This window comes from Phoca vitulina, unplaced genomic scaffold (genome assembly GCF_004348235.1).
Source record: "Phoca vitulina isolate PV1807 unplaced genomic scaffold, GSC_HSeal_1.0 scaffold111, whole genome shotgun sequence".
NCBI lineage: Eukaryota > Metazoa > Chordata > Mammalia > Carnivora > Phocidae > Phoca > Phoca vitulina.
Genome location: NW_022589814.1, coordinates 764,982 through 792,297, shown reverse-complemented (window position 1 = coordinate 792,297; position 27,316 = coordinate 764,982). Strand labels below are relative to the sequence as shown.

At 37.1% G+C, this 27,316-nt stretch overlaps 1 protein-coding gene across 4 annotated transcripts in view; it reads right to left on the bottom strand.

Annotated features, from left to right (window-relative positions):
* Positions 1-27,316, bottom strand: part of PHF8 (PHD finger protein 8) — a 91,516-nt gene that overhangs the window by 13,681 nt on the left and 50,519 nt on the right. For all 4 annotated transcript variants that reach the window (XM_032398187.1, XM_032398186.1, XM_032398188.1 and 1 more), the window contains one exon: positions 3,732-3,827. In XM_032398187.1, coding sequence (XP_032254078.1) covers positions 3,732-3,827 — 96 coding nt within the window. The remainder of the gene's footprint in view (positions 1-3,731; positions 3,828-27,316) is intronic.

Here is a 27,316-nt window from a genome sequence, read left to right as displayed (position 1 = left end):
TGATACTCTTTGTAGAAAACCTGAAAGACTCCACCAAAAAATTATGAACTGATACAAGAATTCAGCAAAGTCACAGGATATAAAATCACCATACAGAAATCTGTTGCATTTCTATACATCAATAATGAAACAAGAGAAAGAGAAATCAAGGAATTGATCCATTTACAATCGCACCAAAAATCATAATGTACCTAGGACTAAACCTAACCGAAGAGGTAAAAGATCTGTATGCTGAAAACTATAGAACACTTATGAAAGAAACTGAAGAAGATACAAAGAAATGGAAAAACATTCCATATTCTTGGATTGGAAGGACAAATATTGTTAAAATGTCTATACTACCCAAAGCAATCTACACATTCAATGCAATCCCTATCATAATAACACACCAGCATTTTTCACAGAGCTGGAACAAACAATTCTAAAATTTGTATGGAACAGGAAAAGACCCTGAAAAGCCAAAGGAATATTGAAAAACAAAGTGGGAAGCATCACAATTCCAGACTTCAAGCTGTATTACAAAGCTGTAATCATCAATACAGCATGCTACTGGCACAAAAACAGACACATCGATGAATGGAACAGAACAAAGAACCCAGAAATGGACCCACAACTGTATGGCCAAGTAATTTTTGACAAAGCAGGAAAGAATATCCAGTGGAAAAAAGAATGTGAAGAATGAAACTGGACCCCTTTCTTACACCATACACAAAAATAAATTCAAAATGGATGAAAGACCTAAATGTGAGACAGGAAACCATCTAAATCTTAGAGGAGAACGCAGGCAACAACCTCTTTGACCTCAGCTGCAACAACTTCTCAGTAGACACGTCTCCAGAGGCAAGGGAAACAAAAGCAAAAATGATGTATTGAGACTTCATCAAGATAAAAAGCTTCTGGACAATGAAGGAAACAATTGACAAAACTAAAAGGCAACTGACAAAATGCAAGAAGATCTTTGCAAATGACATATCGGATAAAAGGTTAGTATCCAAAATTTACAAAGACCTTACCAACTCAACACCCAAAAAACAAATAATCCAGTTAATAAGTGGTCAGAAGACATGTATAGACACTTTTCCAAGGAAGACATCCAGATGGCTAACAAACACATGAAAAGGTGCTCAACATCACTCATCATCAGGGAAATACAAATCAAAACCCCACAAAATGTGCCCCACAAAATGTCTTTTTAAAAAAATTTTTTTAATTTAAATTCAATTTAGTCCTTGAATAGAACCTGGTTTGAATAAGCAAATTATAAGATATTTTTGGTACAATTGGGGGGGAAATTTGAATAAGGATTTGGTACTAAATGATATGAGAAAATAAATGTTACTTTACTTAGGTGTCATAAAATGGTACTATGGTTATAGAAGAAAATGTCATTTTCATAGACATGCATACTGAACTATTTAGTATGTTACGATGGATGACAACAGCAAAAATGGCAAAGTTAAGGACCTCCAAACACTCCTGAATTAAAACAATGAAAAAACTGGTAAAAAATGTCAGAATAAACTTTTTCAGAACTCTGGAAATTAACTAAAGGCTTATAGCAACCCTCCAGTGGAGGATTCTAGTTGGGAAGTGAAGGCTGTGGAACAGGGGTGAGAGGGAAAGATTTTACTATATACCCACATGTAAGTTTTGTCCTTTTGGAGTTTAATAGGGATCCATCCTGAGTAAATAATCAGAGACACCAACACATATAAATATGTTCACCCCAAATGTGAACTAGGCAATAGGCTAAATGCCTCACATTAAAGAAGTTAGGTAAAAAAGGCATATCCATGGGATAGAATATTTTGTGGCTATTAAAATATTTATAAACAATGGCATAAGGACATTCTTATGAAGCAATATTTAAAAGGCCAGGTTTATGAATTGGTTTTCAACTTTTACAGTCAACCCCTAGTTAATATAGAGTATTAATCACAAGGCAATGTAAATGCTAACAACCTTGACAATGTAAAGGAAAATGTACGGATTCACAGAAGGTCAGAAGAAGAACAGTGTACTAATGTCTGTATCTTAGAAAGTGGGTAATCAAGAGAGACTGACAGAAGCTGAGAGGAAAAGAAACAGAGGCTAAGTTTATACATCAAGAAATAGTGGTATAAACCCTATTAGCTTGAGTTTTGGAGGTAATGACCAGAAAAAAAGAAAACTAGAAGGTTGTCTTTCAGGCATGGGACTGGAGGTGAGGAAAGCAGAGGTGAAGACCACTGTATTTCATCCTAAACTCCTCTGTGCTATATGATTTGCTATCATATACACATTAATTTAAAAGTCAAAAAAAATTTAAAGCAAGATACAGGATTGTATACACAGTGTAATTTCAACCATAAAAAGAAATACATAGGAAAAACAGATTTGAAGGTAACACGTCAAAACATTAATACAGGGGCTGCCTCTGGGTAGCAGAATCATGGGTGGTTTCTTCCTTACATGTTCTTCTATTTTCTGTATTTTCCAACTTTCCTACTGTGCTAATCAGCCAGAAACTATAGGGAAAAATACAATCAGAAAATAGTAACATTTGCTGACTGACTCACTAAGACAGCACTTCTAGGATTACCCTACCACCCCATTCCCCCAACCCCAAGCAAATAGCAGAAAGGCCAGATAAGGATGGGTGGAGCCAGCAGGGGATTTCCTAGGGAACCATGGGTACTGAGGTGCGAGCACCGTCTGTGGCAGACTGTTGCAGTAATGGCTTTCAACTTGCCCACATCTCCCTGCATGCAGACGAGGATTCTGCAGCTCCCTGTCTCAAGAGATGTAATCTATATCTCCACCCCTGGAATTGAGGCTTGACCATGTAACTTGCTTTGGCCAGTGGGACAACGGAAAACAAGACACAGGCAGAGGCTTGAAAAGTGCTTACAAACTGGGGCTTTCCCTCTCTTGCTAATGGACATGCTTCTGCTTTCTTGTGAAAAAGTGCTTGTGCTGGCTTCCTGGTGGACCAGGAGAGTCCACATGGAGAGAGGCACTAGCCACCCCAAATTAGGTCTAGACTCCTGAAGAAGATCTTTTTAGACCACCCAGCCTGGGGCCAAGCCAGTCAAGACTAGAACAATAGCTTAGCCAACCTACAGAATCATGAGAAATGATCGGCTGTCATTGTTCTAAGCCACTAAGTTTGGGGTCATTTGGTAAGCAGCAAAAGCTAACTGACACACCCTCCAACTTGAAACCACCCAACCAGTGAGATGAATAAAATTCTTTTATACCCTCTAAATTCCATGTTCAACTCAATGATCATTCTTTCTTCCTTCCTCAGAACTGGCCTCTCAGCCAGTACAGGTGACAATCTAAGGAGTCTTGGGCCTTGTAGAGTTCAACAGTCAGCAGAATTTCCTTCATTTGACAACATATTACTAAAGGTCTGGGATGATGGTAGCAGAATGTTCTCAGAAGCCTCAGACTGCTGGCTGGAATCCACTCAAGGTCTTCTTTTCATCTCAAGCCATATAACATCAGAAGCAACATGCTCCATTACCTCTGACTTTGCTGAGCTGAGTGCATGAAATGTGTCTTATCACGATCATTTTCACTCTAGCACCTAACACGGTACCCTAGCACACAGGTGGTACTCAACAAATGTTTGCTGAGTAAACAAATGAGTGACTGCATCATGTCTTCTTATGTTAAATATCCCAACTATCCCAGCCTATTTTCCCCAAACCATACCTACAGAGTTTAAGGACAGAATACTGGATCACCTTTAGGACTCCATGGAGCATCATCTGAATTCTTCTTTTTCTTGGGTCGAGATTTCAAAGCAGGGTCATCATCATCAGACTCCAGGGAAGGGTAAACTGCAGTGAGAGGGAAAAGCAGGGTAAACTGAGATTTCATCCAGAAGGGTGAAGACAGAATGATACTTACACCTCAGCTCCTCCCACTCCCCTACCAGTAGACCCTTTACTTAATCCAGACTCAAATGCAGGAATCCCTGAATGTGCCACATACTCTTCATGTCTTTCTACTTTTGTACCTTTGCTGCAAATATCCTTCTTCAAGCATCACCTAATTCTGATTCACTCATTCAACATCCATTTAGTGAGTAACCTCATGAGTTACTTTACTGACCCTGCAAAATTCAGCTCTAGATTCACTTCCTAAGAAGCCTTTCTTGTTCTCCTAATCTGATTCAGATGTTTCAACTCTGCAGAGTATCCTGGGTGTACCTCTACTGGAGTTATTTGTTATATAGTATTTGAGAGTTGAAAAGCAAATATGTCACCCCCAATTTACTGTGAGGGCAGGGATAAGTATTATTTGATTTCAAAATAAGGGAGCCTAACACAATGCAGAGTAGGTACTCAATAAATGTTGGCTGAAATGGAAAAAGAAATGCTATACACATTATTCACACAAAGGGAACAAAAAGACCACTTGGGCTGAACTGGCAACAAGATTACTGAAACTGAATGATCTGAACGGCAAAACACACATACACAAGTATCTCATTCTATACACATACACACAAACATCCAGTTTTATCACACTCTCCTCACAATCCACAGGCAACACGTGTAGAATTTAATGGGACAATGATGTAGATAGATCCTACTGATGAAGTCAAACTCTGTTGCTACTGTTTCTAAACCTAAAAGAGAAGCAAAGTGAGAGTGAAACTTCTTCCTAGTGATCCTACTCCTCCTAATGACCAGCCTCAAATTTCTCTAGAATTCTGCTTCATCAGAGGAATCCAGTCTCATGCTTCCTTCTAGTAGGACCTCTTTATAGGAAAATGAGTTCATTTTTCAGGCCTTCTTTTCTTGGGCAAAGAGGTAAAACCCCTGCCTTTATTAAAGAATCTTTAAAAAAAAAAAAAAAAGAGGGGCCACCGATTGTCCCTCAAAAGAAATGACTGCTGGTAACAGTTGTTTGAGAAAGATCCCATCCCTAATAGCCCCAGTGGCTGTCAATGTTATTTTGTTGGGTCTGAAAGGGTTTTCCATCTCAAGGAAAGAAGTATGGTATGGTAGAAAAATCTTGAGTCTAGGGATCAGATATGACTTTGAAATCCTGGACTGACTCACTATCTTTGTAACTTAGGAAAACTTCTCTAGGTCTCACTATCTTCACCCGTAAAACTGAAATAATACCACCTGCTTTGAAAAGTTGTGATGATTGAGAGATAATAAGCATAAAGTAACATGCAAAAAGAAATTCCATTCTAAGGTTCATGTCTTATTCAAGAGAGGTTAAGATGTAGATAATAAGTAAGTCTAGACATTTAAAAAAATACAAGTTAAAATATGCATATTAAAAATATAAAGGTAGAAGGAGTGATGCCCCCCAAATGGAGTTAGGAGCTCCAAGTATTTGTCCCTCCACTGTAGCAACCGTTGAGCTAGCAAAAACTGTAAGAATAAACATTTTGGGGACTCTGGAATACAATCAAAAACTTACAACAAGGGGACGGCTTAACAACAACAACAACAAATTCTGCTCAGTTTGGTATTTAAGTAAATTTCTGTCAAGAAATCTCAGTTGACCACTGAGGCTACAGAATGGATACTTCAGTGACCACACACAAAAGGACACAGTCTACAAAAATCCTTTGAAAAGTCACTAAATAAACAGATAACTTGTAGCTCACAGTAAGCAACAACAGCAAACTCTGGGGAGAGGAAAATAGGACTTCCAGAGTTACCACATTATATAATATTCAAAATGTCCCAGCTTCAGAAAAACTTATGAGGCATGCAAAGAAACAAGAAAGTATGTCCTACTTACAGAAAAAAAGAAATTGATAAAAACCGTCCATGAGGAAGCTGACATTGGACTTACTATACAAAGGACTTTAAATCAACTGCCCTATACGATCAAAGAGAGCCCTGTTTCAACAAAAAATAGAATATCAATAAGGAGAAAGAAAATATAAAAAGGAACCAAATAGAAATTCTGGAGCTGAAAAGTACAATGTGGTGGTGAAAAATTCACTACAGGGATTCAATAGTTAAGATTTTGAGCAGACAGAAGAAATAATCAGTGAATGTGAAGAAAGCACAATTAAAATTATTCAGTCTGATGAGCACAAAGAAAGAAGAAAAAATGAACAGAGGCAAAGGGGCCTGTGGGATGCTATCAGGCTTACCAACGTATTCATATGGGCGTCCCAGAAGGAGAGGACAGAGAAAAAAGAGGCAGAAAGACTATATGAAGGTATAACAGACAAAAACTTCCCAAACTTTACGAAATATATGAAGATAAACATCTATGAAACTCAATGAATTCCAAGTAGGATAAACTCAGAGATCCACAATGAGCTACATTATATTCAAACAGTCAATAGATAAAAACAAGGAGAGAATTTTGAAAGTACCAAGACACAAGCAATTTGTCATCTCAAGAGAATCCACAATAAGATTAACAATCAATTTCTAATCAAAAACAATGGAGACCAGCGGGCAGTTAGGTGATCTATTTAAAACACTGAAATAAAACACTGTCAACCAAGAATAATATATTGGGTAAAACTATCCTTCAAAAATGAAGGCAAATTAAGACATTCTCAAGTAGACAAAATCTAAGAGAGCTTGTCATTAGTAAACCTGACCTTTAAGAAATACTGAATAGAGTCTGTCAGGCTGAAATGAAAGGATGTTAGAGAGTAACTCAAAGTTACATGAAGAAACAAAAACCACCAGCAGAAGTTAAGTACAGAGGTATATATAAAAGCCCATATTGTTGTATTTGTGGTTTCTGACTCCTCTTTTTGTTTGCTATATGATTTAGAATTCCAATGCATACAATAATAACTATAAATCTGTGTCAATAGAAACACAATATATAAAGGTTTAAGTTGTGACAAAAATAACAGATGCGGTAAGACAACTGTATACGAACGAAGTCTTTGTATGCTATGGAAGTGAAATGGTACTGATTCAAACTAAACTTATAAAGTTATATAGTTAGGATATTAATTATAATCTCCAGGGCTTACTTTATGGAAAAAAAACTAAAAAACATTTAAAAAATGAGGAGTGAATCAAATCAGTACACTACAAAAAAATCAATTAAACACAAAAGAAAGCAGTTACAAGGAAATGAGGAACAAAATGATACAATACATGGAAAACAAATAGCAAAATAGAAATAAGTCATTCCCTACTGGTAATCACTTTAAATGTAAATGGATTAACTAAACTAAATCCAAAGCTAACAGAAGGAAGGAAATAATAAAGATTTGAGCACAGGTAAATTAAATAGAGAATAAAAAACAATAGAGAGAATCAGTGACACCAAAAGTTGGTCCTTTGAAAAAAAGATCAACAACATAGGCATGTATTTAACTAGAGTGACCAAAAAAAAAAAAGGAGAAGACACAAACACCTAAAATGAGAAATAAAAGTGGGGACATAACTGCAGACCTTCCAGAAATAAAAAGAACTGTAAGAGAATATTATGAACAATTGTATGCCAACAAATTAGATAAACTATATGAAATGGACAAATTCCTAGAAGCACACAAATCACTTAAACTAACTTAAAAAGAAATGGAAAATTTCAACTAACCTACAAGTACAGAGATTCAATCAGTAGTCAAAAAGCTTCCAACAAAGAAAAGTGCAGGACTAAATGGCTTCACTGGTGATTTCTACCAAGCACTTAAAGAAAAATTAACAGGAATCCTTATCAAATTTATCCAAGAAATAGAAGAGGAGGGAACACATTCTAAACTCATACTATGAGGCCAGAAAAAGATACTACAGGAAAAGAAAACTACAAACAATATGCTTTATGAGTATTGATGCAAAAATCCTCAATCAAATGCTAGAAAATTCAGCAGCCTATTAAAAGGATTATACCCCATGACCAAGAGGAATTTATCCCAGGAATGCAAGAGTGGTTCAAAGTAAGAAAATTAATCAACAAATTCAATCTATCAATGCATGATGGATAAAGAAAGTGTGGTATATGTGTAATGGAATACTAGTCAGCCACAAAAAGAAGGAAATCCTACCATTTGAAACAACCTGGACAGACCTTGAGGGTATTATGCAAAGTGAAGTAAGTCAGAGACAGGCAAATACTGTATGATCTTGCTTACATGTGGAATCTAAAAGAAAAAAATCCAAATTCATAGAAAAAGAGATCAGATTTGTAGTTACCAGAGGCAGAGATTGGACAGTGGGGGGAATTAAATGAAGGTGGTCAAAAGGTACAAACTTCCAGTTATAAGGATCAGTGTACAACATGACAACTATAGTTAATACAACTGTCTGGTTTATTTGAAAGTTGCTAAGAGAATAGATCCTAAAAGTTCTCATCACAGGGAAAAAATACCTTTCTTTTTCTTTTTTTGTAACTATATGACACCATGGATGTTAACTAAACATACTGTCGTAACTATTTTACAATATATGTAAGTCACGTCATTATTCCATATACTTTAAACTTATACAATGCTTTATGTCAATTATTTCTCAATAAAACTGAAAGAAAAGTAAAGAAAAGAGGAATATTTTTCAAAATTATATGAAAGAAAAAATTAAATTCATTTGAGGTTTAATGACAAAAATGTATTTCCTTTTCCTAATAAAGGAAAGTCAATATACTACACACACTAATAAAATGAAGGAAAACACATGATCATCTCAGTTGATGCAGGTAAAGAATGACAAAACCCATCACCCATTCGAGATAAAAACATTCAGAAAACTAGAAAAGGGCACTTCTTCAATACAGTAACAGGCATTTATGAAAACCCACAGCTAACATCACACTTAAAAGTGAAAGACTAGGGGCGCCTGGGTGGCTCAGTTGGTTAAGCATCTGCCTTCAGCTCAGGTCATGATCCCAGGGTCCTGGGATCAAGTCCCACATCGGGCTCCTGGCTCAGCAGGGAGCCTGCTTCTCTCTCTGACAAATAAATAAATAAAATCTTTAAAAATATATCAGTTGTATTTCTATACACTAGCAAATAACAATCTGTAAAGAATATTAAGAAAACAACTCCATTTACAATAGCATCAAGAAGAATAAAGCAATTAAGAATAAATTTTAACCAAGACGGTATGAGACTTAAATACTGAAAACCACAAAACATTACTGAAATTGAAACCCTAAATAAATGGAAAACCAGTCTATGTTCATTGATTGGATGTCTTAATAGTGTTAAGATGGCAATAATACCCAAAGCATTCTACAAATTCAATGCAATTCCTATCAAAATACCAATGGCATTTTTTTGCAGAAATGGAAAAGCTCATCCCAAAATGGGACCCAGAATAGCAAAAACCATCTTGAAAAAGAACAAAGTTGGAGGATTTCATTTCCCAATTTTAAAACTTACTACAAAACTACAGTGATCTGTACATTTTTAGTACTGGCATAAGGATAAACATATAGATCAATGGAACAGAATTGAGAGTCTAGAAAAAAAAAAAACCTACATCTATAGGCAATTGATATTTTTTTTTTAGAGAAAGAGAGCAAGAGAAAGAGAGCATGTGTGAGCATGGCGGGGGGGGAAGGGCAGAGGGAGAGAGAGAGTGAGAATCTTAAGCAGGCTCCAAGCCCAGATGGAGCCCAATGCAGGGCTTGATCTCACGATCCTGACATCATGACCTGAGCTGAAATCAAGAATAGGATGCTTAACCAAATGAGCTACCCAGGCACTCAAAGTCAACTGATTTTTGACAAGGGTGCCAAGATCATCCTATGGGGACAGGACAGTCTCTTTATTTTTTTTTATTTTTATTTTTTAAAGATTTTATTTATTTATTTGACAGAGAGAGAGACAGCGAGAGAGGGAACACAAGCAGGGGGAGTGGGAGAGGGAGAAGCAGGCTTCCCGCAGAGCAGGGAGCCTGATGCGGGGCTCGATCCCAGGACTCTGGGATCATGACCTGAGCCGAAGGCAGATGCTTAACGACTGAGCCACCCAGGCGCCCCAGGACAGTCTCTTTAAAAACTGGTGTTATACAGGGGCGCATGTGTGGCTCAGTCGGTTACACATCTGCCTTCGGCTCAGGTCATGATCTCAGGGTCCTGGGATCGAGTCCTGCATCGGGCTCCCTGCTCAGCAGGGAGTCTGCCTCTCCCTCCGCCCCTCCCCCCTGCTTGTGCGCTCTATCTCAAATAAATAAAATCTTTAAAAACATCTAAAAAAAAAAAACTGGTGTTATACAAAGAAAAATAGTAAAATTTTAACTCAATTGATAAATGTAAATCAAATACTAAAATTCATCCAAACAATCCAAATGAGGTGGAGAAATGAGAAAGAGAGAAACAAAAAGCAGAGGAAACAAATATAAATGACATAATAAAATGGTAAGCCTTTACCTGAACATATCATTAGTTACATTAAATGTAAATGGTCTAAAATAGATTGTCAATAAGGATTTTTTTTTTAAACCACAAAATTCAACTAAATGCTGGCTACAAAAAACTCACATTAAATGAATCATACAGATAGGTTAAAAATAAAAGGATAACAGTCACTTAAATTTCTCCTGAAAAATATCTAGTGTTGTGTGCATTTTTAATTTGTCAAAATGTCATTGTTTCTTAGTTTCTTATTCAATGCTACATCTGAGTGTAAATCTAGCTGTTTCTGTGTGTAAATCTAGCTCATTATTTCTGACTGTGCTAACATTTATCACCCTTGACTTCTCCTTTCCCCAAGGGATGGGCATTAAGGCCCCCTACAGGAATATTGGCAAACTGGTCTCCTGATGGATTTGTGGGAGACACTGTCTGGGCTACATGTTCCACAGTGAGATTTCACGATTAATGTTCCTGTCACCAGACTGCACCAGTTTGGTCCCGCCACATCCCTGCAAGCACTGAAGTAAGAATTCTAAATTATACTAAGTAATTATGTGGTTGTATCCATTTGCATTTTCCTGCTGATAAGTGAGGTGTATAGATGTTTCCTGACCTACAATGAATGGGTCAGTTCAGTCTTAGAAGTTTATTTTCCTTTCTTTTTTTTCAAACAGTGAATACCAGTTTCCTCTTGGATTAGTTGAGAGAAATGAGGCCTCATCTTATTCTAAATTATTTCAGTGAATAGCAGAGAGAACAGATTCAAGCTTTTTTTCTCTTAATTCTGTGTGACTGTGAATTGAATATCACTTGGGAAACAAAGATAAATGATACAGACGGAGTTCTGGGTCATGGTAAATATAAATGAATGAATGAACGAATAAATGAACAAATAAATAAATGAGGATAGAAAAAGATACACCATACCAACATTAATTAAAGAAAGCTGGATTGACTGTATCATCAGACAAAGTAACTTTACACCAAGGAAAATTACCTGATAGGAAATAACATAATAACATAATGACAAGAAGACATAACCATCAATCAACTTGATCTAATTGAAATTTATAGAACACTCAACCCCGCATTAGTAGAATACACATTCTTCTCAAGTTCACAATGCAAAATTATCAACATAGACTAAACCCTGAGTAATAAAACAAATGGTAGTAAATATTAAATAAAACCAAAAGCAGGTCCTTTGAAAAGATCCATTAAATTGATAAAATGCCAGCAAGAAGGACCAAGAAAAAAAGACAAGACACAAATTACTAATATCAAGAATAAAAAGAGAGAGATGCTAAAGACCTCATAGACATTAAAAGGATAATAGGAGGATACTACAAACAACTCTGCACCCATAAATTCTACAACTTAGCTGAAATGGATCAATTCTCCGAATGACACAAACTATCAAAACTCACCCAAGGAGAAACAGATAACCTGAATAACCCAAACCTACTAAGGAAAATAAAAACCATAGTTAAAACCTGAAAAAGAAATCTCTAGGCCCAGGTGGTTTCACTCACATATTCTACTAAACATTCAAAAATGAAAAGAATCGCTAATTCTACCCAACTGCTTCTACAAAATAGAAGAGAAGGGAATATTTCCCAGCTTATTCTTTGAGGCCAGTACTGCCCTGATACCAAAATTAAAGTCAGAGAGTAAAAGAAAAGAAAATTACGGACCAATATCCATCATAAACATAGACACAAAAATCCTCAGTGAAATTCTAGCAAATCAAATCCAGTTATATATAAAGAGAATAATATACCATGATCAAGTAAGGTCTATACTGTAATTTTAAGTCTGGTTCAATATTTGAAAATCAATGTAACCTACCATATTAACAGACAAAAGAAGAAAAACCATGTGATCATATCCATTGATGGAATAAAAACACTGGGCAAAATTCAACACCCACTCATAAACAAACTCTCAGCAAAACAGGAATAGAAGTGCCTGGGTGGCTAAATCATTAGGTGTCTGCCTTTGGCTCGGGTCATGATCCCAGGGTTCTGGGATCGAGCCCCGAAATTAAAAAAAAAACAAAAAAACACTAAAGGCATGGGGAAAATATAAACAATAAAGTAACCCTTTAAAAAAAAAAAGTGAACTTCCTTAACCTGATAACCTACAGCTAACACTGTAATAGTGAAAAAACTGAATGCTTTCCTCCTTAGATTGGAAACAGGTAAGGGTGCTCACTGTCACCACGTTGTGCTGGAAGTCCTAGCCAGAACAAAAAGGCAAGAAGAAATAAAAGACTTACAGATTAGAATGAAATGAATAAAATTGTCCATATTTGCACATGGCATGATTATCTATACAAAAAATCCCAAGAATATATTTTTAAAAACTCCTAGAATAAGTGAATATACCAAGGTTGCAGGATACAAGGTCAAAACACAAAATCAATCACATTTATGTATCCTATCATTAAACAATTAGAAACCAAAAGTTAAAAAAGGTACCATTTGTATCTCCAAAAAATACAGAACTTTGGGATAAATCTAACAAAACATGTGCAGGATCTGTATTAAAATCTATAAAACACTGATGAAAGATATTTTAAAAAGACTAAATACAGAGGGAATACCATATACATAGAAGACTTGATATCTAAGATGCCAACTGTCTTGCAGTCATTGTAGAAACAGTCTGATGATTTCTCAAAGAGTTAAACATAGAATTACCATACAATCCAGCAATTCTACTCCTAGGTGTATGCCCAGGACAAATGAAAACATATGTCCACACAGAAACAGACGCAAATGTCTGTAGCAGCATTATTCATAATGGCCAAAAGATGGAAATAACCCAAATGCCCATCAGCAGATGAACAGATAAATAAATTGTGGCATATCCATACAATGAAATAACTATTCATCCATAAAAAGGATCAACATACTTATATATGCTACAACTTAGATGAACCTTGAAAACATTATGCTAAAGAAAAGAAGGCAGACACAAAAGGTCACATATTACATGATTACTTTTATATGAAATATCTATAATGGGCAAGCCCATACAGACACAGAGCAGATTAGTGGTTACCAGAGGACAAGAGGAGGGGGCGGCATGGGTAACAATCACTTAATGGATATGGAGAGTTTTTCCTGGGGTGAAAAAAATGTCTTGGAAAATGCACTAAATGCCACTGAGTTGTACACTTTAAAATAGTTAAACTACATGTTTTGTGAATTTTACCTCAATAAAAAAATAAAGATGCCAATTCTCCCCAGATTGATGTATACATTTAAACACATTTCCAATCAAAATCCCAGTAGAAATTTTTGTGGATTCAGACAAACCAATTCTAAAATTTACATGGAAAGGCAAAATTGAAGAATTCAGACCACTTGATCTTAAGAATTGCTGTAAAGCTACAGTAATCAAGACAGTGAGGTATTGGCAAAGAGATAGATCTATACATCAATAAAAAAAAAATAATCCAGAAACAGAGCCACACAAATATGGCCATTTGATTTTTTACAAAGATGCAAATGTAAGTCAATGGGGAAAAAAAAGTCTTTTCAACAAATGGTCTTGGAACAACTGGACATCCATACACCAAAAAAAGGGTGAACCTCAACCTAAACATACTTTATGTAAAACTTTAGTCAAAATAGATCATGGTTAGAAATGTAAAACCTAAAACCGTAAAATTTTTAGATGAGAGGCAAAAACTGGTATGACCTGAGTTTACATAAAGAATTGTTAAATGAGACACAAAAAGCATAATCATTAAAAGATAAAACTGATACACTGGACTTTCTAGAAAATGAAAGTGCTTGTTTTAAGAAAGGAGGTGTTAAGAATGAGAGAAGCTCAGACTAGGAGAAAATATCCTGTATCTGACAAGAGACTTGAACTCAGACTATATAAAGAACTTTCAAAGCTCAACATTTAAGAAAAAAAAACCCAATTAAAAAACAGGCAAAGTTGGAAGATGGAGGAATAGGAGGATCCTGAGCTCACTTTGTTCCAGAGACACACCAAGATAAACAGCCACATCCGTGCAACTGACCCTGAAAATGACACAAAGACTGGCAGAACAGATATTACACAGTTAATTATAGACAGAAGGCCACATCAAAAAGGGTAGGAGGGATGGAAACAAGACTAACCATAAACAGAAGGGACACTACAAGCACAAAGAAGTGAGAGGATGAGACCCCACTCCAGGCACCCCAGGCTCAGAGGAAGACTGTGGAAGACAAATTTTCCATAACATTTGGTTTTGAAAACAAGTGGGGCTTCACTTTGAGAGTTTTTACAGTCAGCAGGGTTTACCTCTGGGTGCTTTAAAAATCAACAGGCTTAGATCCTAGAGAGGGCTTAGATCCTGGAGAGCTGGGGGGCAACAGGGAACTGTGTCCCAGCCCCTTAGGGGCCCGTGTAACAACCCAGCCAATATAAAGCATAGAAGCAGCAGTCTGAAAAGCACCTGGGGTGCTTTTATACTGAAGATTTATTTACTAATCACAGAACTTGTGCTGGAGGGGCAGGGATTTTTAGGAGACCTCTCCAAGAACAAAACTGTTGGTGGGCACCATTTCTCTTCCCCCATCCCCAGCCTAGATAGGCCACTTGGCGGGAACCAGTGCAAACATTGTCCACCTATCTTGCTAGCATCATGGGCCCTACCCCCATGCTCTCCTGCCAATCAGCCCATCCAACTCAGGAGGCAGGGCTCCCTCCAAAGCTACTCCTCCTGTCCCAACACACCCTGCAAGCAACCCCAGCAGGGAAGAGTGCCACTCCAAAGTGACTACCACCCTGGGGAGAAGGGAAGATAACCACACACACCAGAACGCCCTCAGTTCCAGCACCCAAACCTTATAACTGGCAGCACAGAGATAGTGCTCTGCCCATCAGTCCTGGACTGGGAGCAGGCATCTGGTCTGTCAGCCCCACCAACCAATGAAAGCCTTCCAGAGTACTACATAGGGAGATTGCCCTGCAGGTCAATGTGACTACAGCCCCAGCAGATGGGCTGAGGGCAGGCAAGTGTCTAACTACTGATACCACCCAACTACAAGCTCATGGCAACCCCAGACAGGCCCTTTAACAGCACAGGGACCAAACCCTGCCCTGTGTGCCCAAAGTAGGCAGAGAGGGCCACTGCAACCAACTGGACTGAAGGCAAACACAGAGCAGCTACAACAGTAGGGCACATGCACCCACATAGGAGACACCCCTAAATTGCCTGGTTCTGGTGAACAGGGGGCATTGTGCTATAGGGCACTACAACACCTCTTCTTCATAAGGCCACTACTTTCAAGATCAGGAGATGTAGCCTAATTTCCTAATACACAGAAACAAAGTCAGATAAAATGAGGAGACAGAGGAATATGTATCAGATGAAAGAACAGGACAAAACCACAGCAACAGAGCTAAACGAAATGAAGATAAGTAATATGCCTGATAGAAAATTCAAAGTAATGGTCATAAAAATACTCACTGGACTTGAGAAAAGAGTGGAGGATCTCAGTGAGACCTTCAACAAACATGACAGAAAATATAAAAAAGAACCAGTGAGACATGAAGAACTCAATAACTGAAATAAAAATATACTAGAAGGAATCAATTGTAGATTAGAGGAGGCAGGAGAATGGATCAGCAATCTGGAAGACAAGATAATGGAAAGCAACCAAGCTGAACAGCAAAAAGAAAAAAATGAGAATAGATTAAGGAACTCTGTGACATCAATCAAGTGTGATAACATTCACATTACAGGGATTGCAGAAGAAGAAAAGAGAGAGAAGGGGGCAGAGAATTTATTTGAAGGAATAGCTGAAAACTTCCCTAATCTGGGGTAGGAAACAGATATCCTGATCCCATAGGCACAGAGAGCACCCAACAAAATTAACCCAAGGGGAAAAAAAAATTAACCCAAGGAGGTCCATTCCAAGACACATGGTAATTAAAATGGCAAAAAGTGGTGATAAAGAGAATTTTAAAAGCAGCAAGAGAAAATAAAACAGTTACATACAAGAGAAACCCCATAAGGTTATCAGCTGATGTTTTTCAGCAGAAACTTGTCAGGCCAGAAGAGAGTGGCATGATACATGCAAAGTGCTGAAAGGAAAAAACTTGCAACCAAGAATACTCTACACACCAAGGATATCATTCACAATAGAAAGACAGATAAAGAGTTTCCCAGCCAGGGGTGTCTGGGTGGTTCAGTCGGTTAAGCGTCTGACTCTTGATTTCAGCTCAGGTCATGATCTCAGGGTTGTGAGACTGAGCCCTGCATCAGGCTCCATACTGCGCATGGAGCCTGCTTAAGATTCTCCTCTTCCTCTCCCTCTGTCCCTCCCTTTACTCCCTCTCTTTTAAAAAAAAGTTTCCCAGCCAAACAAAGGTTAAAGGAGTTCATCACCAATAAACAAGCCCTGCAAGAAATGTTAAAGGGAATTCTTCGAGTGGAAAGAGAAGGCCATAATCATGAGTAAGCAAATGATGGGGAAAATTTTCACAGGTAAAATGCGAACACATAATAAAAGTAGTACATGAATCACTTATCAAACCAGTATGGAGGTTAAAGCACAAAAACAAAAACAGTAAAATCAATTATATCTAAAAAAATCAGTCAAGGGATTCACAAAATAAAAGGATGTAAAGTATGACATTGTATACATAAAACATGGGGAGTGGTAAAAATGTAATGCTTTAAAACGGGTTCAAACTTAAGTGACCATCAACTTAATATAGACTGCTATACGCGTAAGATGTTATTATGAACCTAATGGTAACCACAAATCAAAAATCTGTAATACATACACAAAAAATAAAGGGAAAGGAATCCAAGCATATCATGAAAGAATGCAATTAAACTACAAGGGAAGAGAGCAAAGAAGTATAAAAACAATGGAAAAATAACAAAATGGCAGTAAGTACATACCTAGCAATAATTACTTTAAATGTAAACAGACTAAACGCTCCAATCAAATGACACAGGGTGGTGGAATGGATAAAAGAGTAAGACCTATCTATATGCTGTCTACAGGAGACTCGCATCAGACATATGCAGACTGAAAGTGAAAGGATGGAAAAACATTTACCACGCAAACAGAAGCAAAAAGAAAGCTGGGTAACAATACTGATATCAAACAAAATAGACTTTAAAACTAAGACCGCAACAAGAGACAAAGGAGGACACCACCTAATGATAAAGGGAACAATACAACAAGAGGATAGAACAACTGTAAATATTTAGGCACCCAACATGGGAGCACCTAAATACATAAAGTAACCATTAACAGACAAAGGAAGAGACAGTAATATAATAGTCAGGGACTTTAACACCCCACTTACATCAGTGAAAGGATCATCCAGACAAAAAAATCAACAAGGAAACAACAGCTTTGAATGACACATTGGACCAGATGGCCCTAACAGATATATTCAGACTATTCCACCTAAAAACAACAGAATACACATCCTTTTTATGTGCACGTGGAACCTTCTCCAGAACAGATCACATGTTAGGCCATGAAACAAGTCTCAATAAATTCAAAAAGCGTGAAACTATACCATGTATCTTTTCCAACTACAACAGTATGAAACTAGAAATCAACCACAAGAATAACTCTGGAAAGAGCACAAATAATTGGAGGCTAAATAACATGCTACTAAACAATGATTGGGTCAACCAAGAAATCAAAAAGGAATTTAAAAAATACATGGAAACAAATGAGGATGAAAACATAATGGTCCAAAATCACTGGGATGCAGCAAAAGCTGTTCTAAGAGGGAAGATTACAGCAATACAGGCCTACTTAAAGAAACAAGAAAAATCTCAATAAACACCCTAACCTGACACCTAAAGGAGCTAGAAAAAGAAGAACAAACAAAGCCAAACTAAATAGAAGGAAGGACATAATAAAGAGTAGAACAGAAATAAAGAAACAATAGAACAGATAAATGAAAAAAAGAGCTGGTTCTTGGAAAATATAAACAAAATGGATAAACCTTTAGCCAGATTCATCAAGGAAAAAAGAGAGAACTCAAACAAAATCAGAATGAAGGAGGAGAAATAACAATCCTCACCAGAGGAATACAAAGGATTATAAGAGAATATTACAAAAAATTATATGCCAACAAAGTGGACAGCCCAGGAAAAAATGGATAAATTCCTAGAAACATATAACCTTCCATAACTGAAACAAGAAAAAATAGAAAATCTGAACTGACTGATTACCAGCAATGAAATTGAATCAATAATCAAAAAACTCCCAACAAACAAGTCTAGGACCAGATGGCTTCACAAGTGAATTCTACCAAACATTTAAAGAAGTGTTGGGGCACCTGGGTGGCTCAGTCGTTAAGCGTCTGCCTTCGGCTCAGGTCATGATACCAGGGTCCTGGGATGGAGCCCCGCATCGGACTCCCTGCTTGGCGGGAAGCCTGCTTCTCCCTCTCTCACTCCCCCTGCTTGTGTTCCCTCTCTCACTGTGTCTCTCTCTGTCAAATAAATAAATAAAATCTTAAAAAAAAAAAGAAGTGTTAATACGCACCTATTCTTGAATTATTTCAAAAAAAAATTGAAGAGGAAGGAAAGCTTCCAAATTCATTCTGCAAGGCCACCATAACCCTGATACCAAAACCAGATAAAGACACCAAAAAAAGAAAACTCCAGGCCAGTATCTCTGATGAACACAGATGCAAAAATCCTCAACAAAATAGTAGCAAACTGAATCCAACAATATATTAAAAAAATCATTCACCACGCTCCAGTGGAATTTATTCCCAGGATGCAAGAGTGGTTCAATATTCACAAATCAATCAACATGATACATCACATCAATAAGATAAAACTATACGATCATTTTAATAGATGTAGAAAAAGCATTTGACAAAGTACAACATCCACTCATGATATAAATTCTCAACAAAGTAGGTTTAGAAGGAACATATACCTCAACACAATAAAGGCCATCTATGAAAAACCCACAGCATACATCATACTCAATGAGGAAAAACTGCGAGCTTTCCCCCCTAAGATCAGGAACAAGACAAGGATGTCCACTTTCACCACTTTTATTCAACACAGAACTGTAAGTCCTAGCCATAGCAGTCACACAAGAAAAAGAAATAAAGGGTATCTTAAAAAAAAAAAAAGGGTATCTAGATTGGTAAGGAAAAAGTAAAAGTTTCATTATTTGCAGATGACATAATACTACAAATAGAAAACCCTAAAGACACCACCAAAAATCTAGGAAAACTGATAAATGAATTCAGTAAAGTTGCAGGAAACAAAATTGCACACACAGAAACCTGCTGCATTTCTATATATTAAAAATTAAGTAGCAGAAAGAGAAATTAAGAAAACAAATCCAGTTACAACTGTACCAAAAATAATAAAATACCTAGGCATGACCTTAATAAAGTGAAAGACCTGTATTTTAAAAAACTATAAAACAATGATGAAAGAAATTGAAGATGACACAAACAAATGGAAAGATATTCCATGCTCATGGATTGGGAGAACAAATAATGTTAGTGTCCATACTACCCAAAGCAATCTACAGATTTAATTCAATCCCTTTCAAAATACCAACAACATTTTCTCACAGAACTAGAACAATCCTAAAATTTGCATGGAACCAAAAAAGACCCTGAATAGCCAAAGCAATCTTAAGAAAGAAGAACAAAGCTGCAAAGCTGGAAGTATCACAATCCCGAATTTCAAAATATATTACAAAGCTGCAGTAATCAAAACAGTATGGTGCGGGCACAAAAACAGACACATCGATCAATCAAAAAGAATAGAGAACCCGGGAATAAGCCCACACTCATACAGTCCATTAATCCACAACAAAGGAGGCAAGAATATACAACGGGGGAAAAGTCTCTTCAATAAATGGTGATGGGAAAACAGGACAGCTACATGCAAAAGAATGAAACTGGACCATCTTCACTGGACCATACAAAAAATATACTAAAAATAGATTAAGGACCTAAATGTGAGACCTGAAACCATAAAACTCCTAGAAGTATATGTAGGCAGTAATCTCCTTGACATTGGAAGTAGAAACATTTTTCTAGATAAGTCTCTTCAGGCAAGGGGAACCAAAGCAAAATTAAACTATTTGGACTACACCAAAATACAAAGCTTTTGCAGACATCAACAAAACAAAAAGGCAACCCACGGAATGGGAGAAGATATCTACAAATGATGTATTCAATAAGCGGTTAATATCCAAAAAATATTAAAAATTTATATATTTCAACACCAAAAAACCCCAAATAATCTGATTTAAAAATGGACAGAGGACCTGAAAGGACATTTTCCCAAAGAAGACATATAAATGGCCAACAGACACACGAAAGATGCTCAACATCACTAATCATCATGGAAATGCAAAACAAAACTATAGTGAGGTATCGCCTTACATCTGTCAGAATGGCTGAAATCAAAGACAAGAAATAACAACTGTTGGCGAGGATGCAGAGGAAAGGGAACTGTGGTGTACTGTACGTGGTAATGCAAGTGGCAAGATGGCCACTGTGGAAAACAGTATGGAAGTTCCTCAAAATTAAAAAGAATTACCACATGATCCAGTAATTCCACTACTGGGTATTTGCCCAAAGAAAATGAAACACCAATTTGAAAAGATATATGCACTCCTATGTTTATTGCAGCATTATTTATAATAGCCATGATATGGAAGCAACTCATCTACAGATAAGTCCATCCACAGATGAATGAATAAAGAAGATACAAGATATATATATGTATCATATCTATACACACACACACAATGGACTATTACTCAGCCACAGAAAAGAATGAGATCCTGCCATTTACAACAATGTAAAGGGACCTATAGAGTATAATGCTAAGCGAAATAAGTCAGTAAGAGAAAGACAAATAACATATGATTTTACTCATTTAAGAAACAAAACAAAGGAACAAGCAAACAAAAAACCAGAATATTAAATACAGAGAACAAACTGCTGGTTGCCAAGGGAGGTGATTAGGGGGAATGGGTGAAATAGATAAAGGGGATTAAGAGTACACCTATCTTTTTTTAAAAGATTTTATTTATTTGACAGAGAGAGAGAGAGAAGGAGAGAGTGCAGAAGCAGGGGAAGCAGCAGAGGGAAAGGGAGAAGCAGGCTCCCAGCTGAGCAGGGAGCCTGACGCAGGACTCGATCCTCATGACCTGAGCCAAAGGCAGACACTTAACCGACTGAGCCACCCAGGGGCCAAAAGTACACTTATCTTGATGAGCACTGAGTAATGTACAGAACTGTTGAAGCATTATATTGTGTACCCGAAACTAATATAATACTCTATGTTAATTATACCTCAATAAAAAAAATAGGCAAAAGTCATTCAAAGTGTCTATTTAAAGACATCTCAAAAAAGAGGATGTATGCATGAATGGCCAATAGATATATTATTAGCCATTAGACAAGCCACTAAATGAGCTATTCATTATATGCATATTAGGATGGCTAAAATAAATACAATGACAACACCAAGTGCTGACAAGCTTGTGGAATAACTGAAACTCTCACACATTACTGGAAGGAACGTAAAATGGCACAACCACTCTGGGAAACACCTTGGCCATTTCTTATACACTGCCCATACAGTCCAGGAATCCCATTCTAAGGCATTTACCTAAAGCCTGCACGTGCATGTTCATAGCAGCTCAATTCATAATTACCCAAAGTTGGAAACAACCCAAATGTCCTTCAGTGAGTGAACGGATAAAGAAATTGTGGTATACAATGGACTATAGCAATAAAAAGGAACAATCTATTGAAACACAACAACATGGATGAATCTTAAGAGCATTATGCTGAGTAACAGAGGCTAATCTGAAAATATTACACACTGTACAACTCCATTTATGTGACATCCTGGCAAAGGCAAAAACCACAGGCATGGAGAGGAGCTCAGTGGTTGCCAGGTGTTAGGGGTAGAGGGAGGGCATGACTACTAAGGGACAACATAAGGGAGTTTGAGGAGGTTCTATATGCTCATTTTGGTGGTGGTAACAAGAATCTAAACATGTGTATACCAACAAAGCCAATTTTACTTCGTGCTAATTTAAAAAATAAAATTAAAAAAACCCCTTTATCAAAAGGGAAAACAGACTGAAAATAAAGGAAAAGAGCTTTCAACCTGAGATGTTGTACAAAGAACATTAAGAGAAAGGAGTAAAATAAAACCAGAACTTAAGAGTAAACAAACAAGACGATTAGTAATCAAATGAACTAAACAAAATTGTTAAATACCATGATCAAGTACAGCCAATCCCAAGAAGGAAATGTCAGCTCAAAAGCAGTAATTCTATTTCTTACTGTAAACCACCACTAACCAATTAACAGAGAAAAACGATGTATTTATAATCAAAAGATGCCAAAAACCATTTGCTAAAACCTAATTCCATTTCTGATTTTAAAAAAAAACCAAAAACCTCTAAAACTAGAGATAGATACTCCCCTGAATTTCATGAACATAGCCTACCAGAGATCTACAGAGCCCTATGTATTAAGTGGGAAAACACTGGCAGCATTACCTCTAAGGTCAGAAATAAGACAAGGATGCCCCCTTATCACTGTGACTACTCAACACTGTAATAAAACTAGAAAAATCTAGATGTATGAATACGTGAAAGAAAAGGGATATTATGAGCTAAATTGTGTCTCCCCAACCCCCTCCAAAATTCAAATGTTGAGTTCCTAACCCCCAGTACTTCAGAATGTGACTGTACTTGGAGATAAGGCTTTCAGAGAGATAATTAAGTTAAAATGAGGCCAATAGGGTGGGCCCTAATACAACTTGACTGTGTCCTTTAAGAAGAGATTAGGATATACACAAGGACATCAGGGGCCCGTGTTCACAAAGGGAAGATCAGATGAGGAAGCAGCAAGAGGGTGGTCATCTGCAAGCCAAGCAGAGGCCTCAGGGGAACCCAATACCGCCAGCACTTTGATCTTGGACTTCCAGCCTCCAAAACTGTGAGAAAATAAATTTCTGTTGTTTAAGCCATCCAGTCTGTGGTATTTTATTATGGCAGCCCTAGCAGACTAAGAGAGGGGACAAAGATCACCTCCCTCAAGAGCCCAAGACAATTAACTGAAAAATTAATAAAACTAGTAAGAGTATAGTAAGGCGGTCTGATACAGGATCAAAATGGAAAGATCAATTCTTTTCCTGCATACTTGCAACAGCCAAATGGAAAATGTAATAGATAAAAATATGCCACTTTCAATAGGAACCAAACTAAAAAACACCTAGTAAATAAACTGAAGAAGACATATATAAGAAAACCCGAATAGAGAGACCGACCATGACTGAAGACAGAAGGACAAGGTGGCCTGTTTTGTGACTGGTCATGCCCAAAAGGTAAATAGCAGAATGACATCAAAGCCATCCAGAAGTTGCACTGAATTTTCTCACAATTACCAAGAAAGCCTTAGCAATATATGAATACCTATAGACAAAAGCCAAAAATCCCACAATAGTGCCTCCCATTAGAGGAAGAGCAAATGGTGCCTTTGTTTTCTACAAAATTAAGCTCTGATGGGAGAAGAGGATGGCTAAGAAAGCACATCAGGAAACTATGGAGACACTTGCCCTGTGTTTAAAAAGACAAAAAGATTGCTGAAGCTTAGGCCCTGGATCAGATTTTAATTTGATGATGCAGACACCTATCTTAAGCAAATGCCCTCAAAAACCTACATCTGCAAAGAAGAAGCCTCAGCCCAGGGGTTAAGGCTACCAAGAACCCACTGATTCTGATGCTAAGGGCAAATGCCAGTTAGCAAATCCCAAAACACCCAAATAATGGCAGTCCTAATAATAATCCTGTTTTGGCTTCAAAGCCACAGAAATTTTGAGGCATGTGCCCCTAGCCCTCTTTTTCTTGTAAGCCCTATTATTTTTAGTGTACAAGTTTTCAGGACACGAAGTTTTTCAAGAATACATACATCCTATTATAGCAGAAAGGCCTCTGATGAAAGATGATGGTTTCCATAAATCTACCAATGCCATGCAATCCTAATAATAAAAAAAAAAAATCCCAAAAGGATTTTCCATAGAATTTTAGAAGCTGATTCTAAAATCCATCTGGAATAGAAAAAACACAATAATGGCCTAGAAAGTCTGGAAAAATAAGAACAAGTAGGTTGGCATCTCCTTATTAAACTGCCTTTCTCATGTCGCTGGGCAAAGCAGGAAGCAGAGGGGAGTAGTTAGACCAGGCGCAGATGTTTTAGCTGTAGGCTGATGTGACTGCTGAAGGTAAGGTGAGTGGCCAGGAGAACGTGGCATGCCCCTAAGACCAATCACAGCTCCATTCAGAGATGATGGGCTTGCTGGACATCTGTGCCCTCCCTAGGTCTAATGCAAGTTCTGCAGAGGGGATTTGCCCTACGAGATACAAGGCCTATTGTAACTAACCTATGTGGTACCCTAACAGAAATGGACAAATTTTAGAGAACAGAAAAATATTAATAATATCTAACACACAGCACTTACCACGTGCTAGGCAATGTCCTAAGTGCTTTATGTATATTAATTCATTTAATCCTCACAACAACCTGTGAAGTAGGTACTATTCTAACAGAGAAGCACAGAGAGCTTGCCCAATGTCACACAGCTATTAAGACAGAGCTGGGAACAGAGTAGAAAAACACATACAGATGGGAATTTAGTTTATGACAAAAGAAGAATTTCAAACCAGGGGGATAATGATGAACTAGTGAATAAATGGTGTTGGGGCAAATGACTAACCATATGGAAAAAAATTAAGTTAGATTCTTACCTCCCATAATTCATAAAACTTAATTCCAGAGAAAGAGATAAAATTTTAACATCTATACAGGTTTTTGGTAAAAATATATGAATCTTCTTTCACAAAACAAAATATTAAAAAAATTGATAAAGGTAACTACGCAAAAACTGAAATCTACATGCTAAAAGATACCATAACTAAAATTAAAATACAAGCAGCAGACTAAAAGAAAACATTTTGCAACATTTCCAGAATATATAAAAAAAAAAAACACTCTAAGAAATCTAGACTACATAGAGAACTACAAATCAATTTAAAAAACCCACCATCCTAATAGAAAAATGGGTGAAAGACTGAATGAATTAATTCACAGAAAAGAAATAAAGAAGGGGCGCCTGGGGTGGTACAGTCTGTTAAGTGGCGACTCTTGATTTTGGCTTGGGTTGTGATCTCAAGGTTGTGGGATTGAGCCCTGCGTCATACTCCATGGTCAGTGCAGAGTCTGCTTGAGACTCCCTCTCCCTCTGCCCCTCCCCCGCCCTGTGCTCGCTGGCTCTCTAAAATAAATAAATCTTTAAAAAAAAAAAAGAAGGCCCATATGCACCCCAATGTTCACAGCAGCAATGTCCGCAATAGCCAAACTGTGGAAAGAGCCGAGATGCCCTTCAACAGATGAATGGATAAAGAAGATGTGGTCCATATATACAATGGAATATTACTCAGCCATCAGAAAGGATGAATACCCAACTTTTACATCAACATGGATGGGACTGGAGGAGATTATGCTAAGTGAAATAAGTCAAGCAGAGAAAGTCAATTATCATATGGTTTCACTTATTTGTGGAACATAAGGAATAGCATGGAGGACACTAGGAGAAGGAAGGGAAAAATGAGGGGGGGGGGAATTGGAGGGAGAGATGAACCATGAGAGACTATGGACTCCGAGGAACAAACAGGGTTTTAGAGGGGAGGAGGGAGGGGGGGTTGGTTAGCCCGGTGATGGGTATTAAGGAGGGCACGTACTGCACGGAGCACTGGGTGTTATACGAAAACAATGGATCGTGGATCACCACATCAAAAACTAATGATGTATTGTATGGTGACTAACATAACATAATAAAATTAAAAAAAAAATAAAGAAGAGCCAATAAACATATAAAACAAACTAAAACACCATTTTTTGCTATCAGATTTCCAAAAATCAAGAGGACTGGTAATATCCACTGCTGGTTAAGGCTCATACACTGCTCATACACTGGCCCTTTCAGAGGAGAATTTGGCACTGTTAACATTTATTTTGTACATACTGTTCAACCTAGCAGGTCTAGCACCCTACAGAAATGTTAGCGGGCACATGGGCACAAAGAGTTATTTACAAGAATTTTCACTGCAGCATTGTTAGTCAAACTATAAAATGAGAAACAACCTAAATGTTAATCAGTTGGGAATGGTTAAAAATATGATGGCACATCTATGCTATAGACTACTACACAACAGGTAGATTTCAATGTACTGATGAAGTAGATAGATCTCTATGTATTGATGTTGAAAGATGTCCAAGCAAGTTGTAGAACCATGAATACTACACAAAACTGTATTTGTGTCTACATGTGGTTGTAAGTATAAGAAAATGAAAGGTATGTATCAACTAATAACATAGTTTACCTTTGGGTAACCTTCCTCAGAGAAAGAAGAGTATTAGTCAAAGGTAACTTTTGCTTTCTCCGTCTTATTCAAATTTTAGTCAATTAGAATTAAAGGTGCTATGCACAACTAATGAATCATTGAACATTATATCAAAAACTAATGATGTACTATAAGTTGGCTAATTGAATTTAAATAAATAATAATATTAAAACCCACATTAAAGTCTGCTGCACTACACAAAACTGTGCATTATATAATGTAGTACTTAATAAATCTTAGCTTTAAAAAAGGTCATCTCTTAAATGTAAAAAGCCCGCCGAAAGGTCATTATATACCTTTGCAAGGGATGAACCAAACAACAGAGAAGGAAGTGGAAGTGATGGAAATAAAACAGGCAAGAGAGTTTGAAAAAAAGAGTTTCCAGCAAAGAAGGTTAGACAATTTTAAAAGTGGATGTGATGAGCACTGGGTGTTACACTTAACTAATGAATCACTGAACACTACATCAAAAACTAATTATGTACTATACAGTGGCTAACTGAACATAATAAAAAAAATGGATGATAGCTGCGGCACCTGGGTGGCTCAGTCAGTTAAGC